The sequence below is a fragment of the Rhinatrema bivittatum genome, chromosome 2, assembly GCF_901001135.1.
Source record: "Rhinatrema bivittatum chromosome 2, aRhiBiv1.1, whole genome shotgun sequence".
NCBI classification, from domain to species: Eukaryota; Metazoa; Chordata; class Amphibia; order Gymnophiona; family Rhinatrematidae; genus Rhinatrema; species Rhinatrema bivittatum.
The window spans coordinates 293772763-293791874 of NC_042616.1; the positions used below are offsets into that span (position 1 = coordinate 293772763).

Sequence of the window (19112 nt, forward strand, 5' to 3'; positions counted from 1 at the left end):
CCTCTCCGTGCGCCCGCAAATTCGCCTGGGCGCAGATCCGTCCCTGATCTCTCAGAATGCCGGGCACCTGCGACATCTGAACCTCCAGGCACTGGAGCTGACAGTTTGGATGTTGAAAGGCTGATTTTACGGCCTCTCAACCTTTCTGACTCTGTATCCCAGGTCTTAGTAGCTTCACGAAAGACTTCTACTAGAAGGTCTTATCATTCTAAATGGAAACGGTTTTCGTTGTGGTGCACATCAAAGGACTTGGATCCCTTTACCTGCCCCACAATGAAGTTTCTGGACTACCTCTGGCACTTCTCGGAGTCGGGTCTCCAAACTTCCTCCATTAGAGTACAAGTCAGTGCAGTGCCGCTTTCCATAAGGGTATAAGGGATGTCTCTATTTCAACGCAACCGTTAGTAGTGCGCTTTATGAAGGGCTTGCTTCACTTCAAGCCCCCTCTCCATCCCTGGCCCCTGCTTGGGACCTTAATGTGGTGTTAGCGCGACTCATAACACTTCCATTTGAGCCTCTGCACTCCTGCGAGTTACGGCATCTCACTTGGAAAGTGCTCTTCCTCCTTGCCTTGACGTCCGCTCACAGGATCAGTGAGCTAGAAGTGCCGGTTACTTACCCCCTTACACAAAATTGCTTCATGATTGGGTGGTCCTTCGCACTCATCCAAAATTTTTGCCTAAAGTGGTCTCTTGAGTTCCATTTAAATCAAACCATAGTTTTGCCTACTTTCTTTCCTAAACCCCACTCACATCCAGGTGAGCAGGCTTACACTCTTTGGACTGCAAGCATGCGCTAGCTTTTTATTTGGAATGCACTGCAGGCCATAGGAAGTCCATCCAGCTATTTGTCTACTTTGATAAAATTAAACTGGGAATCCCAGTGGGAAAGCAGACCCTGTCCTCCTGGCTGGCGGACTGTATTTCCTTCTGCTACAAGCAAGCAGGCCTTTTGCTCCAGGGATGCGTTAAAGCGCACTACATTAGAGCAATGGCAACGTCGGTAGCATACCTTTTGTCTGTACCTTTTGCTGACATATGCAGGGCTGCTACATGGAGCTCCCTTCCATACCTTTGCAGCTCATTATTGCCTGGACAAGGCTGGCACACAAGATTCTATCTTTGGCCAGTCTATTCTGCGCAATTTATTCTCAGCTTAAGCTTAATACCCAACTTCCTTCCAATGGCCCTCTGGGAATTTCAGGCTGCTGTCTTATCCAAAACCACCCCTGTTGTTGTGCCTGTTGCACGTCTTTGGGTGCTTTTGGTACATTGCTCGGGCATCCTCAGCTCGCTATTCACCCATAGGTGAGGACTACCATCCTGCTTGTCCTGTGAGAAAGCAGAGTTGCTTACCTGTAACAAGTGTTCTCATAGGACAGCAGGATGTTAGTCTTCACAAAACCCACCCGCCACTCCGTGGAGTTGGGTATGCTTGCAATTTGTTGTTTTATTTTTCGCATGTACTTTTTACTATACACGAGACTGAAGGGGGACCCCTGATGGATGCAGGGTTGGTACCATGCTGGGCATGCTCAGTGGTGCCAGTCAAAGTTCTAGAAACTTTGACAAAAGTGTTCCATGATTGGGCTCTACCCTGATGATGTTACCCATATGTGAGGACTAACATCCTGCTGTCCTGTGAGAACACCTGTTACAGGTAAGCAACTCTGCCTTACATTAACCTCTCAGTTGAGCCTCCAAATTAAGAATCTCCCGGGAAAACTCTCTTCCTCCAGGATATATAAGAGATATCTCATTGCAACATAGTTTTAGCAGTTGCCCAAAAAAAAAAACTGGTGGTGTTGTATACATTATTAAAAGCTACATAATCTTCCCATTTCTTCAATATATGACTTGAAAGGATATTGGGGAGATACCTGTTCTGGAGAAGGTTTTCATGGGTAATGATTCAGATGGATTGAACCAAATCACGGTAAACCTAGAAGATGTGGTAGGCCTGATTGACAAACTGAAGAGGAGTAAATCACCTAGGCTGGATGGTATACACCCCAGGGGTCTGAAGGACCTAAAAAATAAAATTTCAGATCTATTAGTAAAAATTGGTAATCTATCATTAAAATCATCCATTGTACCTGAAGACTGGAGGGTGGCTAATGAAACCACAATATTTAAAAAGGGCTCCAGGGGCGATCCGGGAAACTACAGACCAGTTAGCCTGACATCAGTGCCAGGAAAAATAGTGGAAAGTGTTCTAAAGATGAAAATCACATAACTTACAGGAAGGCATGGTTCAATGGAACAAAATCAGCATGACTTTACCCAAGGCAAGTCTTGCCTCACAAATCTGCTTCACTTTTTTGAAGGAGTTAATAAACATGTAGATAAAGTTGAACTGGTAGATGTAGTGTATTTTGATTTTCAGAAGGCATTTGACAAAGTTCCTCATGTGAGAGGCTTCTAGGAAAAGTAAAAAGTCATGGGATAGCTGGCGACGTACTTTCGTGGATTAGAAACTGGTTAAAAGACAGGAAACAGAGTAGGATTAAATGGACAGTTTTTTCAGTGGAGGGGGGTGGGCAGTGGAGTGCCCCAGGGATCTGTACTGGGACCCATGCTTTTCAATATATTTATAAATGATCTGGAAAGGAATACGATGAGTGAGGTAATCAGATTTGCAGATGATACAACATTGTTCAGAGTAGTTAAATCACAAGCAGATTGTGATAAATTACAGGAAGACCTTGTGAGACTAGAAAATTGGGCATCCAAATGGCAGATGAAATTTAATGTGGATAAGTGCAAGGTGATGCATATAGGGAAAAATAACCCATGCTATAATTACACAATGTTGGGTTCCATATTAGGTGCTACAACCCAAGAAAGAGATCTAGGTGTCATAGTGGATAACACATTGAAATCGTCGGTTCAGTGTGCTGCGGCAGTCAAAAAAGCAAACAGAATGTTGGGAATTATTAGAAAGGGAATGGTGAATAAAACGGAAAATGTCATAATGCCTCTGTATCGCTCCATGGTGAGACCGCACCTTGAATACTGTGTACAATTCTGGTTGCCGCATCTCAAAAAAGATATAATTGCGATGGAGAAAGTACAGCGAAGGGCTACCAAAATGATAAGGGGAATGGAACAACTTCCCTACGAGGAAAGACTAAAGAGGTTAGGACATTTCAGCTTGGAGAAGAGACGACTGAGGAGGGATATGATAGAGGTGTTTAAAATCATGAGAGGTCTAGAACGGGTAGATGTGAATCGGTTATTTACTCTTTCGGATAGTAGAAAGACTAAGGGGCGCACTCCATGAAGTTAGCATGGGGCACATTTAAAACTAATCGGAGAAAGTTCTTTTTTACTCAACGCACAATTAAACTCTGGAATTTGTTACCAGAGGATGTGGTCAGTGCAGTTAGTATAGCTGTGTTTAAAAAAGGATTGGATAAGTTCTTGGAGGAGAAGTCCATTACCTGCTATTAAGTTCACTTAGAGAATAGCCACTGACATTAGCAATGGTAACATGGAATAGACTTAGTTTTTGGGTACTTGCCAGGTTCTTATGGCCTGATTGGCCACTGTTGGAAACAGGATGCTGGGCTTGCTTGATGGACCCTTGGTCTGACCCAGTATGGCATTTTCTTATGTTCTTATGTTCCCCCCCCCCCCCACCCCCACAACAAGACCTTTAATTAGGGCTTCAAGGGCTGCTGCTTCTCCCTTTTACTGCAACAGGTCTGAGGCGATCTCTAGCTCAGCCTTTCTGCGCACTTCGGCGGCGGCTGTGGTAGCAGCGGCTTCTTGTTGTTCTATTCTGAGCCCTTCTATCTTGAGGGCTGCTGCTTGTTCAGCATTCTGTATCCGAGCCACCCCCTCTTTATTCACGTCCTCTAGACTTGATGGATCCACAGTGTTTATCCCATGCCCCTTTGAAGTCCTTCACAGTTTTTGTCTTCACCACTTCCTCCGGAAGGGCATTCCAGGCATCCACCACTCTCTCCGTGAAGAAATACTTCCTGACATTGGTTCTTAGTCTTCCTCCCTGGAGCCTCAGCTCGTGACCTCTGGTTCTGCTGATTTTATTCTGATGGAAAAGGTTTGTCGTTGTCTTAGGATCGTTAAAGCCTTTCAAGTATCTGAAAGTCTGAATCATATCACCCCTGCTCCTCCTTTCCTCCAGGGTGTACATATTTAGATTCTTCAATCTCTCCTCATATGTCATTTGATGAAGGCCCTCCACCTTTCTGGTCGCCCTTCTCTGTACCGCTTCCATCTTGTCTCTGTCTCTTTGTAGATACGGTCTCCAGAACTGAACACAGTACTCCAGGTGAGGCCTCACCAAGGACCTGTACAAGGGGATAATCACTTCCCTTTTCTTACTCGAATATATATATATATATATATATTTTTTTTAAATTTATTATTTAAATAATACATACTCTTACATCCGTCATAATGTATAACTGCATTGGTTCAAAACTGAGGATGATATGCAGAGAATTGCCAGTGATTAACTTTCAGATCTTGCATCTCTATCGGCTAGGAGTTATGCAATACTGTGATTAAGAATTTACTACTTTTTATACATTGCAGCTCTATTAATCATAAATTGGTAATTTTCTTTATTCTTAAATTGTTTTTTCTTCTTTCCTTTCTTTTAATCCTATTTTGTGCTTTGTAAACACAAAGGCGGTCAAATATCTTTGAAAATAATTCAAGTGAAGCAATTTCATGAAAATAAAACTTGATGTTCCCCTGACGTGTTCTGTCTATCTAGCCCACTGGACAAACACTAGACCCCGAAATGTGCATTAACCTTTTAGTCTATCTGTGATCCAGGAGTTAAATTTTCAGTGTTAAGCAAACATGAGTTAAATCTTTAGGCCTTTAATGTACCTCCATGCACTGGGAATTAATTAATTAATTAATTAATTTATTTATTTATTTTTAATTTTTATATACCTATGTTCCTGTATAGCATAAATATCGCACCGGTTTACAAGGAACTAAACAGTCGCCTTAGGGACGGGATACAGTAAACAGTCGCCTCAGGGGCGGAATACATTAAAACAGGAAAACTTTTAGGGAGACATTAAAAAAGTCGATTAAATATAACTGGGTTTCAAATCGGAAACATAAATACAAAGGTAAGTATATTGTCTATCGCCTCAACCGGTTTTTAGCTCTCAGGGAAAGCTTGGGTGAATAGCCAAGTCTTTAGCTTCTTTTTGAAAGTCAGAAGGCACGGTTCTTGGCGGAGGTCCGGTGGGAGTAGGTTCCAAAGAGGGGGACCTGCAGTGGACAGGGCTCGTTTCCTCAGGGAGGTTCTTGCCGGTTGGGTGTGAAGCATGTTCTGGTATGCCCTTCTGATTGGTCTTTTGGAAATGTGTTGCTGTATTTGGAAGTATAGGTTGAGGGGGGAGATGTTGTGCAGAGGCTTGTGAATCATTATGAGTGATTTAAATTGTATCCTAAATTTTATCGGTAGCCAGTGTAGATATTGGAGGATAGGGGTGATGTGGTCCCGTTTTTTGGTGTTGGTGAGTATTCTGGCCGTCGCATTCTGTACCATTTGAAGTGGTTTGATGGTGCTGGCGGGCAGACCCAGGAGGAGTGAGTTGCAATAGTCCAGGGTAGGGAGGATGATAGATTGAAGTACCAGGCGGAAGTCTCGGAAATGTAGAAGAGGTTTTAACTTTTTTAAGACTTGCAATTTGAAGAAGCAGTCTTTGGTAGTGCTATTTATGAATTTGGTGAAGTTGAGTTGGTTGTCTAGAAGCACCCCCAGATCTCTTACTTGCTGCGAGTGGTCGATTGATGTGAAGGAGGGTTGGGAGGAGCTAAGGGGGTTGAGCAGAGAGCAATTATCTGGAGCTATTATGAGGATTTCGGTTTTGCTAGTATTTACCACTAGGTTGAGGCTTGTTAGTAAGTTTTTGATTGCTGCAAGGCAGCTGTTCCAGTAAGACAGAGTTTTGTGGAGGGATTCCCCTAACGGGATGAGGATCTGAATGTCATCCGCGTATAGGAAGTGTGTTAGCTTGAGGTTAGCTAGTAGATGGCATAGTGGGAGTAGATAGATATTGAATAGTGTAGGTGAAAGGGAAGATCCTTGGGGTACCCCCAGCTTTGATATAATGGGGAGTGACTCTTTGTTGTTAATCCTGACCTTGTATTGCCTGTTTTCAAGGAAGGAATTGAACCAATTGAGAGCTGTCCCTGTTATACCAATATCTGCTAGACGCTGAAGGAGGCAGGAATGGTTCACAGTGTCGAACGCTGAGGAGAGGTCCAGTAGGATGAGAAGGAAAGGTTGACCTTTTTCCAGGTTGATGAGGATGTTGTCAGAAAGCGAGGCTAGTAGCGATTCCGTGTTCAGGGATTTTCGAAAACCGAATTGGTTTGAAGTAAGAATGTCATTTTCTTCTAAGAATTCAGATAGTTGTCTGTTTACAACCTTCTCCATGATTTTAGCAATCATTGGGAGGTTGGCGATTGGTCTGAATTAGCTAATGCCTTCATTAATGCCTTGGCTGTTCAGCCAAGCCTTCCCCACTACAAACCCCATTGCCTGATCTAGAATTGTACACCACACATCTTTGTAAACAAAATTCTCCATTTTTTTCATGCATAATATCCATTAAAGAGGTTGGCCCTCTTGCCCCCTCTTCTGTATATAGTATTTATTCTATTTATTTCACTTTATATATTTATTGCTCCGTTCACCCCTTCTTTATTTTCCTACTCCAAGTTAAGGCTTCCTTGTTATAATGTAACTGTATGCTCCGTATCTCTTGTTGATTGGTTAATTTTATATTTTGCTTAGTTCATTGTAAACAGAGTTGATTTGTATCAAGAAAGTCGGTATATAAAAGCCTCAATAAATAAAATAAATAATAAATTAATAATGTGAATTTTACATGAAGGTGCACCAATTTTTGTGCACATTTTTAATGCTCTGAAATCCTTATTAAATTGTATGTAAAGTTAAACGCACAAAAGTGTGTTTTCAGCCTTGTGCATTTGATTACATTTGCGTTAATGTGAACATTCATTTTCTGATATTCATCACTAAATAAATATAACAGAAGGCTTTTTCTTTGTTAAAGGTAGAGAGTTTCATTCAAAGTAGTTAGATCCACAGAAAACAGAATTTGCTTTATATTAGAAGTGATGATGGATTTAGCTTTCAGCTACTTCTAGATTCTGTTAATCACCCTCTGGAACTCCAGTTTCTCCATAATACTTCCACCCTGTTCTGGGGATTGCTTCTAATAATGGTTTTGGTGGCAGCATCTCCATGTGGTTCAGTTGCCACCCCCTAAATTTGATCACCATAGGCACTGTCTAGTAGGTCTAAGTAGAAGCATAGGCCTGACTACAAAAAGCAAAACATGGTTTCTCAAATTTGATTTATTTAAAACATTTATATGCCATGTTATCCTGCATTCTTAGCAGTTTACAATATCACATGCTTAAAAATAAAACAAATAATGTTAGAAGAATAAAGGCCATTGTCCAAGTAATGTTACTTGACAGTCTATTTGATAATTTTATTTTGAGGTGAAAAAAAGTCCCTAAGATTTTATCATGCATACAGGTAAAAGCATTTTTCTATCTTTTTTTGCTTATTTCTAGGTTGCAAGCAATATTTACTAAATTTGATGAAGTGAGGAAATCTGGTAATATGATATTAAACCACAGCGACGGTGAGTAACAAAAATTAAAAACAAATTTCTGTTGGACTATGGGAAGATGAAATGTCCATAAATAATGGAAAAAAAAAAAAGAAACAAATTTGCTACCTATGTTTCGGCAGAAGGCATTAAAGGCAAGAACAGTTAGCAACTTGCTACTCAACCAGTATTGTAAAGAACATTATATCCCCTTTGTTTATTTTAAATACAGTTTATACTAGAATGATCACATTTTGTGTGCCGTTTATTTCTAGGGTCAGGATTTTTTTTTTTTTTTTGTAGTTGGTCTTTTATGATTGTGAACAATGGGATGAATCGAGAAGTTGCCTCTTAAAGGATGTTGGTTGGAAACTGGATTGGTGGGGAAGATCTGGTGGTGTGTGTGTTTTATAGCATGTTCTTTGTATGTTGATCATGCTGTTTTTTTTTTATTTGGTAGTTTATCCTTGCTTGGCTTTGCATGTCGTTGTGTTGTATTTTTCATGGTTTTGTACACTGCTTTGGGTGGTCTTTGTTCTAAGGGCTGGGAAAGCAGTTTATAAGCACTGTAAATAAATAAAATATCCTTTGCTTAGCAAGCTATTTGTTTTGTTCCTGTGTAGTCATTCAAGAGATTTTTTTGTGGATTCAAGCTTTTGTAAAATTGTCTCTCTTAGACATTATGGCCTTGTCAGGAAAATTGTTTGCATAGTACATGATCTACTGTGCAAATGTCACCACCCCCTGCTGGGCAGGGCTGGGTTTAAGATTTTGGTGTCCATAGGCACTACATTTTATAAGTGCCTACTGTTTCCTGGGCCCTCTCACTCCTATCTGCACCCACCCAACTTCCTTGGCCTCTTTTGGCTCCTCTCCCTTGTACTCCTATTACCATGGCCCCTTTCTAGCTCCTTCTCTTCCTGGCTCATCTCCCGTCTGCTCCCCTTTCTGGATCTTCTTTCTTCTTCTCCCCCTCCTGCCTTCATGGCCTTTTCCCATGTTCTCACCTCCCCTTCCTTCTTTTGCAGGTCCAGTAGCAATAGAAATGAGTGCTGGTTTTGTGAATTGGCTTGTGCTCATATGTCACGCAGCAGCTCTGCCATTCACATGCTTTCCTTTGTAACAAGAAGCCGGTGTGAGAGGAGGGGGTGGGGCTGCCGCAGGATCTGTGAGCATGTTGTGATTCGAGGGCCCGCACTGATTTTCACTCCAATTATTGGATCAGCTGTTTTGGGCAATGAGGTTTTCTTCCTTCTTTCAAAGAGCTTTAATGGCACGTTCAAAATGTGGCACCATAGGCAGTGGCATACGTTGCTTATGCGTAAATCTGGGCCAACTGTTGGGACAAAATGTCTGGTACTAATTTTGCGACTAGTTAGAAAGTGTGCTCATATTATGCAGTCTTGGGCTTAATGTTTCTCCTGGGACAAGCAGGATGGTAGTCCTCACAGATGGGTGACATCATCAGATGGAGGCCAACACTGAAAACTTTTATCAAAGTTTCTAGAAGCTTTGCCTAGCATGCTGCAGTCCACGCCTCCACGCAAGGTCCCCCTTCAGTCTCTCTTTTTCTGCGGTGCAGTTGCCTTGTTTTGTTTTTTTTGTTTTTTTTGGAGCTCTGCTGTACCTCCACGGAAGTGACCCCGTGGTACGTAGGCCCCATCCTCCGATAGTCCCAGGCATTCCTTACCAACATTGGTGCTGGGCATCGTGCACTTTTAAAGAGCTGAGGAGGCACCAGTGATGCCTTGTCCCCCTCCCTCAGTCTTGTCCTCACTGGACTTCCAGGAGGAGTTGGGCCGCAGGGTGCAGAGTGCAGTGCTCCGAGCTCTACAAAGCACTGAGCCGCCCCTGCCACCGGCTCCAGTACCGATGCTGGAGCCTCCGCCGTCTATCCTGGCGCCCCTGCTTGAGCATCTGGCCGGCCTCTTTGGGTGCCTTCCTGATGCAGCGGTGCCCTAGGGACCCTTGGCTCCCCAGTGGCCACCGAATGCCTCTCTCGGGAGCGATTCCCATCATCGGCTCCTCTGAGGAGCAAGTTGCGTCCGGCACCCCGGTCCCGAAGCCTCGGTTCCTCGAGCCTTTGCCCGGATCCTCCGGCCCCCCGCGCCCCCGTTACCGGCAGGACCATTGATGCCTTCGCGGCCCTTGGAGCCCAGGGCCAGAGATTGAAATGGAAGAGGTTCTCCACCTTGAGTGCAGTCCATGGCTTAGATCCATTCACCTCCCCGCCTCTCCAGGTTCTTGGACTATTTGTGGCACCTTTCTGAGTCTGGGGTAAAACCACATCAGTCAGGGTTCATCTGAATGCATTTAGCGTGCACTATTGGGGTGTTGCTGGCACACCCATATCAGTGCAGCTTATAGTATGTTGCTTTATGAGGGGGTCTGCTTCAACTAAAACCCTCTTGTCGGCTTCCTGTTGTGTCCTGGGACCTCAACGTTGTCCTGATATGGCTCATGTGACATGAACTTTGAGCCCTTGCACTCCTGTGACATGAACTTCATTACCTGGAAAGTTATATTCCTGGTGTTGATCACTTCGGCCCGTAGAGTTAGTGAGCTTCAGGCCTTGGTCATCTACCCGCCATACATGAAGTTCTTTCATGATTGTGGTCCTGCGTATGCACCCCAAGTTCCTGCCTAATGTTGTGACTGACTTTCACATCGATCAGTCCATTGTTTTACCGGTGTTCTTTCCGAGGCCTCATTCCCATCCAGGTGAACAGGCTCTCCATACGTTGGATTAAAAGAGGGCTCTAGCTTTCTATTTGGAATGTACAGCGACTTAGTCCATTTAGCTCTATATTTCTTTCGATAACAACAGGCTGGGAGCTGCAATGGGCAAACAGATCTTATCTAACTGGCTGACAGGCTGCATTGCCTTCTGCTATGCACAAGCGGGTCTTCAGCTTGGAGACTGAATCAAAGCTCACTCTGTGTGTGCATTGCTTCCCTCTCACTAGCAGGTTCTCTCAGTGGGCCATGTTACTTGCTGCTCAGTCCTCCAAGCCCTATGATTTGAAAATCCTGCTGGTGGCCATGTCCCCTTGCACTGTCACTGGATAAAAGCCTGCTGCACAATAAGTACTGTGCCTCAGCTTGGAGTTCTCTGTGCTCTGGGTTGTGGTCCTTGTTTGCCTGTCTGTCCTGTCCTGTGGTACATGCCTTTGTTTGTTTTATGGACATCTTTTTGCCTTTCTATTCATGATGGTCCTGTCCTCTTTTGGGTGTCTGTTGTCCCGAGTGCACCTCCTGCTAAGTCTTGCTGGTCACCGAAACCTAAGGGCTCAACCTGAGGGGGTGGTGGTCAGTTCAGGCAGAAGATCCTGGTGCTAGGCCAGTCTTATTCCTGTTCAAGCCAGCTGTTTCTGGGTCCAGCCCTGCTACTGTTCTGGGGATAAGTTAACACCAGCAGCATTGCTATTACAGCCCCATATTTAAATGCGAAGGGTCTGAAACGAAATTTTAAAACTACACTTCAGATCAATTTATACCAACTCAATACTGTACCCTTCAGACCAGTCTCTTCAAATCCATATATTAAGATGTCATGAACCTAATGTGAAAGCGTGGTGCGGTCCTTAGCTTCAGGGAGGGTTGCCAGAGGAAATAAATTGTCTGGCCTCCGGCTTTCAGCAGAAAAGCACATTTATTTGCATACACAAAAAATAGCAAAAACCTGCTTATCTCAGCAGTGCTGTGTTAAAAAGCAAGCATTTAAACATAGAAGATTTTGGCATAGTTCCTTATGCTCCTTCCTCCTACACTGGGCCTATGTTTTAGTTTTCTTCCCCAGGGAAATGCCTTGTAGCCTGAATTCCCACTCTGGGTATTTAAGGTGGACCAGGCTGGATAGACATCCTAGTATTTTAAAATGTTTTAGGATTCTACCCTACATATCTCACCAGGGTAATGAAGGCTGCTGTGAGATCAGTAAGAATCAACAAAGTATCATTTCCTCTATCCAGTTCCTGCCTAAGATTGTCTAATAATGCAAGGAAATGAATGTGAACTGTGTACTTTGGGAGAAAATTTGATTGATTTGACTCCAGAATATTATTTGAATCTAAACAAATCTGAAGTTCAGCTACTGTCTTTTCTATGATTTTTTTTTTTGAAGAGGAAGATTGGAAATGGGTTGATAATTTCCAAATATGGAGGATCTAAAGATTTTTTTCAGCAATGGTTTCGCAATAGCTATTTTCAAGCATAGCGGGAAATGCCTTTCAAGTCAAAATACATTTACTGCTTAGGCTAGCAAGCTTGATAGCTCTTCTCTAGCTTACTTTATTTGCGTAGTTGCATGGGGGGGGGGGGGGGGGGTGGTCTAATCTGGAGGTACTGTTATTCATCTTTCCTAATAATCATTCACTAATGGAGTCCCATATTTCAGCCTTGGAGTAATATATATTTCCTATATCCTCTGTTTCAATATTTAAATTAAATATAATGTTAATTTTTTTTTTCCAGAAAATTGGGCAAACCTGAAGCAATCTAAATTGCATTGACCAATTTCCTATGAGCCAGTCAATAGTGGACTTACTAAGTACATTTCCTATGAGCCAGTCAATAGTGGACTTACTAAGTAAATTTTCTATGAGCCAGTCAATAGTGGACTTTAACTAACCAGAACAGCTGTGAATTATGCTGAGTAGCCTCTAGTTTCATCTAACACTAATTACTTTTAGCCGAAGCAATAGCTGCTCAATAAATTTTATAGTGAATTTGTCATTCTGTTTTGTCATTTTGACTGTACAATCTACATTACCAATCACATTTTTTGTTATGCTGTGACGCTTTCTTAATAGAGATTCACTCTGGGTTACAGCAGCATTTTAGGGGTGAAGCTTAGAGTTAAAAAAAAAAAAAAAAAAATTAGCAAAATTAGTAATAGATGCAGAACTTTTTTTTTTTTTTAATTCTAGCTCTGTAGTTTTTCAATGGCAGTAGGGTATAGCTGTTATTTAAACTTTGTATTACATGTTGTTAAAGCATATTGGTATTCTCTCTGTCCTTCTCTCTGGTTTTATCTTTCTGTTAGTGATTTGTATGGTAGATTTTCTTTTGTTCCTTCTTATGTAAAACAACATAGACAAGCAATATAAAGCATTAGTTGCATGCTAACAGGCTGATGCAATAAGGTGTGTCCAGCCTAACACACATGTTTGCAAGCAGTTGAGCACGCTTTTCATGCACGCGATAATAGCATCTGATTCAGCAAAGAGATTAGCGCATCTAAAACGCACGTCCTAACCAATGCATACCAGATAGCGCCTATTGCATTTACATTCTTTGTAAATGAAGACATTAGCTATTACTGTCCCATGCAGGAAAGTGCTCCCAAATGCTGGACACCCAATTCACATTTTTTTATGATGGAAAATTAACTCCACCTCTGGAAGTGGAGTAAAGTTTACTCACACTCCACGGCTCATGAGAAACCTAAAAAAAAAAGTGGTCCTCCGTGTTGTGATAAATATGCCTCTTGTAGGGTAGGGTTGATTAGAGAGATTAGTACAAGATTTAGTTATTTGGGCTTAGAACAAATGGAAAAATGTATATAGGGATTAGTAGCATGGAGCATGATTAGCTAAAGGACAATTTAAAAATCATGGGTGATTTATTTCCTTTTGGTAAACAGGCATTGCAGATTTCAGTAACTTCATGTAAATGATGCACTTTTGTTAAGAACACACAATTTAGACATCTGTGAGTTTGATAAAATAAACTTTTCAGCCTCAGAAATGCACATTTCTCTCTAGCACACCCTTTTTGTACGCCACTTTGATTTCTTAGTAGAATATTGCATTGGGCACATGGGATGAGGATGTACGTGTGTTAGGAAAATAAGGGGTAGATTTTCAAAAAGCGCGCCTTAGCGTACTTTTGTTGGCGCATCAGGCGCAAACAAAAGTACGCTGGATTTTAGTAGATACGCGCGTAGCCGCTAAAATCCTGGATCTGCGCGCGCAAGGCTGCCGATTTCGTGTAGCCAGCGCGCGCCGAGCCGCACAGCCTGCCGCCGTTCCCTCACCTTCCCCTCCCTTCCTCTATCTAACCCACCCCCCGGGCCCTATCTAGACCCCCCCTTACCTTTGTCGGGGGATTTACGCCTCCCGGAGGGAGAAGTAAATCCCCGCGCGCCAGCGGGCCTCTAGCGCGCCGAGACGGGACCTGGGGGCGGTTCCGGAGGGCGCGGCCACGCCCCGGACCACCCCGGCCTGAAACCACGCCCCCCGGGCCCGCCCCCGAAACACCGCGTCCCGCCCCGAAAACGCCACGCCGATCGGACCCGCCCCGCCCCCTTCGAAAAACCCCTGGACTTATGCGAGTCCCGGGGCTCTGCGCGCGCCGGTAGGCCTATGTAAAATAGGCGCACCGGCGCGCAAGGCCCTGCTCGTGTAAATCCGGGCGGATTTACGCGAGCAGGGCTCTTAAAATCCGCCCTTAAGCGCTCAATATGAGTGTCTGTTTTTTATGTGTCTCTTATTGCATCTGCCTATGAGTGTATAGCAGATAATCCTCCTGTGTATTTAAATTTACTGGGCCCAATATTTAAAGAACATTCAGTGTTATTTAGTCAGATAAGCAGGACTTATGCGGCTAAGTAGTGACCGCTGAACATGATCAGCGGCTGCTGCTTAGCTGTGTAAGTTCCTTATACAACTAAACGTTACACGCATACAAAGTAGGAGGGTACTGGGTGGGTTGGGGTGGAGCAATTTAGCAGTACTGTGTGGGTCGGGGGTGGAGCAATTTAGCGGCATAACTTATAGGGCTAACTACCGATATTCTGAGTTAGCTGGATAGGTTTACATCTTTTTAGACACCCCGTAGAGCAGGTCTGAACTTAGCTGGGTAGAATTATCCAGCTAAGTGCACACATATGCGTATATTCAGCAGCTAACTTACTTAACCAGCCAGGCCTGAATATTGGGCCCACTGCTGTTAACTGCATTTGAGGCAATCAGTGGTTTACAATTTGAGTAGTTTCTATGCATAAAGTTAACCTGCTTAACTATGAATGTTAGTTTGTGCCGGGCCATAACTGTGTATTTCTTTAAAATCTCTATAATTTATAAATGCCATTTTATTTAAGGGTTGAGTAATTTAAGTGTAGGTCTGTAAATTATCAAAATATTTACCATATTTTTCGCTCCATAAGATGTACCTGACCATAAGATGCACCTAGGATTCAGAGCAGGAAAATTAAAAAAAAAAAAAAATGGTGTGCTAAACTGGCTCTGTTCCCAGGTGTCTGTGCATCTTATGGAGCAAATTAGGGGAGGGCATAAAATGTTTTTTTTTTGTCCCATTCCCCATCCCAACCCTTTAAATTTAATTAACTACAACCCCCACCCTCCTGACCCCCCCAAGACTTGCCAAAAGTCCCTGGTGGTCCAGCGGGGGTCCATGAGCGATCTCCTGCACTCGGGCCGTCGGCTGTCAGTATTCAAAATGGCACCGATAACCTTTGCCCTTACTATGTCACAAGGGCTACAGGTGCCATTGATCAGCCCCTGTCACATGGTAGGAGCACAAGATGGCGCCGGCAGTCCATTAGTTTTTTTTTTGTTTTTGTTTTTTTTAAGATTCACTCCATAAGACGCACAGACATTTCCCCCCCACTTTTGGGGAAAAAAAGTGTATCTTATGGAGCGAAAAATACGGTAGATTTCCCATTCAGCAAACATGAGTTTCCTGATGTTTAAATCATCAGCTATAGATAATAGGCAGTTCTTTTGTGTATCATGTTTTTCAGTGGCTGCCACTATATATGCGCACATTGCTACATTCAGCTTGCCCATCCATTATTCAGTGGTGCTGGGCAGGGGCGTGCCTGTGGATCTCATTCAGTGTTGGCCTGCTGAAGCAGGAACACCACATGGTCCCATTGGTGGATTGGAAGCTGAAAATGGAAGCGGTCTGTGTTTGCTGCCAGAACATTGCACTGTGATGGGGGTGAAGAGAGCTGGAGTGGTTGCAGCAGCGGCTATACTGGTAGGAGTGGGGCCAGGGTAGTCTGAACTTCTGACCCAAGTCAGGAGGTGGTCCCAGCCCATTGTTTTTGATGGGCCTTTTTCCACTAGTATTCAAGAATAATTTATTGAATAATTGAAACACTTTGGTATTGAATCATTGACTCTTCTGACTTTAGCCACATTCTTGGATTATTGTTCATTCTTAGGATTCATTAGTTCAACCTTATTGGCTTTCCACAATTTTTTTCCTTGCTGTAGAAGAACATTTTTTTCTCTTAGCAACTGTCTTGCCTTTGGCACTGCAATTTCCATTTTCCTTCCTTAGATTTGAATATAGTATAATTATTATTGGATTTATTTTGAACTGTCTACACACAAAGCACAAGCATTCTTACAAGGATAAAACCATTAGCCATTAGGGCCGGAGAGAGCAGGAATTAGGTCTGTGCCAGCTAAGAAAAGTAGACCCCTATGTAAGGTTCTGATGTGATACTTAATAATAGAAATTGTTTTCAAAATTTCCCAAATAATTTTTATTTATTAAAGAAGGCTTTACGAGCTTTTTTGTTAGCAAATTCTTTAATTACAATTGAAAAGTCAAGTAACTTTGCTATATCACTATTCATATTCAATATAGCCAATCCATTTAGTCGTTCTTGTCCCATTATCGATCGCAAATAGGATTTAATTAATTTTAGGACACTAAAGCTTCTTTCATTTGATGCCACCGTTGCTGGAAGTGTCAAGAAAATTCTCAGTGCAATAAGGACATTCGGAAAAATATTAGATAACTTCAAACTCAATATTTGACCGTAAATTGTTTTTGATGACACATCATCAATTTTAAAATTTACGTCAAACACTCTCTTAAGCAAAGCTATTTCATTGAGGAGTTCAACTGAAACTTGATTCGTGTATTGGCTCACAAATATGTTAACTTTTTGAAATAATTTATCTTCACTCAAGTTCTTAAAGTCCCATAAGAAATCAAAATGGTTGCATATTTCTTTAATTGCAGAAAATTGATGCTTAAAGCCATTAAGTACAAAGTCTATTATGTGATGGAAGACATTCACCATGAAGTAACTTTCTGCATGTTGTTGAGTTGAGTGTGTGGAACCACGACGCAAATTAAAGTTAGTCTGTATACCTATTTTACTTGACACTGTTCGGGCTTCTTGAAGTATTTCATCCCACTTGTCTCTAAGCTTCAGAAGATCTTCTTGTAATTGATTGATATTGTCTCTTTCTGTATCCTATATTGCATCACGACATTCCGATAGTAGATATACATCATGTATCATTGTTAGCACTTTAATCCAAATTGAAGCCATTAAAACACATTCAAAACTGTCCAGATACTTTTCAATACCACCAAGGTCAGCCTTACATTCTGCTGTTAAGTTTGTAAGCTTGCTCACCTCTTTTACAGCATTTCTAATACTTCCCAAATGTCGAGCAATTGGTCGAACACAATCTATCCTGGCTGACCACCTCATTTTGGACATTTGATGGAGGGATACAGGAACATGTTTTTTCAGTATTTCCCATCTTTGTGAACTAGAGCTGAAGATGATATACATTTTTTGAATTGTTCCAAAACATGTAATCGCTTCTTTACATGCCTCGGCACTATCTGCTCTGACTAAATTTAACGTATGGTTTGCACAGCTTGAAAACAAGCAATTCTTATTTCTTTCTTTCAACTTAGCTTGAATACCATTGTATGTGCCAGCCATATTGGCACCATTGTCATACGATTGACCTACACAGTCATCAAAGTTAAGGTCAAAACTATCGAGGACTTCAAAGATTTTTCAGCAGTTTCTTTACCAGTTTTTTTAGGGAAATCATAAAACATAATAAAGCGTTCTTCAATAGAAAAGCCTGTATCTGTAACTTTAACATATCTCAAGATAAATGACAGCTGCTCTTGACGAGCATAGTCATATGTTCCATCCACAGAAATAGCAAAATATTTTGCTGCTTTAACTGCTTCTATAATTTTTTTTCTGAACAAAAGAGCCACAGATTTCAATAAATTTGTTTTTAATATGATGAGAGAGATAATGCACCTGAAGATGGGAGTTATTTTCTTGTGAATTACGAACTTGTGCAACATGATCACTCAGTACCTGGTCGTACTTGCTCAAAAGCTCAACTAGGCCCAAAACGTTACCATTAATACTCTTTCCTATTCATTTGGAAGATCCACGTAATACAAGTCCTCTTTCAGCCAAAAAAATATCTAAAATTCGATGAAGGATCGTCTTCCATTTTTCACTTTCTGCCTTAAGCTGATTAACAACAAAAGTATCTATGGTAGAATTACATGTAACTGCTTTCATTGCTTTCTTCCAAGTGATATAATTTCCTTTATGTATATTGGAATTTTCATGATTTGGTACAATGTCTTTCAATCTTCGCCATCCTTTTGCAATATCCCAACCTGGATGTTCAGCTAATGTGCTTACATTTGAAGAAACTTCTCTTTTGTTGAACAAAAAACAAGGAGCACACTACAAAAAAATATTTTCTTTACTCCAACACAGCCAGTCTTTTATATTTTTCCCCATTTTTAAGGGTCACTGTAAAAAGTATAACTGGAAAAGAATGATTATCCATATCATTAGGTATTTCAAAAGCTGGAACTTTCAGAAAACTTTCAGTGTGAAACTTGTTCCTTTTATCAATCAATCCAATGACACGTTGTGATAATAAGCAACTTTCAGACTCCATTCATTATTTTTTTCCCCTGTAGAAGGCTGTTCCAATTCGATTGTTTGATTTATTTCTTTATCGAATGCTTGTGAGGAACAGTCATTGTCTGGTGCGGAAGGTAATACAACCACTTGATTGTCTCTACTAATCTGATCGTTCCCAGCCTCGTGTGTTTTTTGGTTTTTGATCAGAAATCCTGTAATCAATTTCGACCTTTTGACTGCCTCTTCCTGTAATTTGGCTCGTTTTCTTTTTGCTGCACCACTTTCAAATTTTTTCATTGTCACCCAAAACTAAATGGAAAAAGAATTGGTACAAAATTATGTAAGATAGAATCATTTAACTTCTAAATTAAAAATTAGTATTACCTGATTCTTTTAATAATAATAAAAAATAATAAAAAAGACTATTGTCTTTATTAATTTATTATTGTTAAAAATAAGATCGCTTCTAAATAACGTTGTGATAACTTTGTCAACAATTGTAATAAATGTCTAAAACATGACAAACATTACAGTTACATGCAGGGTTGTTACAACTTAAAGGTGTTCAACAAATTGGTCAAGTAATTTAAATATGACTGTTAAGTTCTATAAAATAAAACCGTCATATTTAAATTTAAAGAACAAAACGACTGAATCCTTCTCTTGCATAAAAAAGTTAGTACAATAAGTTGAATAATTTTTTTATTTATACATGTTAGAAATAGATATACTGTATTTTTCGTTCCATAAAACGCACTTTTTTCCCCCCAAAAGTGG

At 41.4% G+C, this 19112-nt stretch overlaps 1 protein-coding gene across 18 annotated transcripts in view; it reads left to right on the forward strand.

Moving 5' to 3' along the window:
- CLASP2 (cytoplasmic linker associated protein 2) overlaps positions 1-19112 on the forward strand; it is a 963528-nt gene that overhangs the window by 263389 nt on the left and 681027 nt on the right. For all 18 annotated transcript variants that reach the window (XM_029589622.1, XM_029589627.1, XM_029589623.1 and 15 more), the window contains one exon: positions 7608-7678. In XM_029589622.1, the coding sequence (XP_029445482.1) occupies positions 7608-7678 (71 nt within the window). The remainder of the gene's footprint in view (positions 1-7607; positions 7679-19112) is intronic.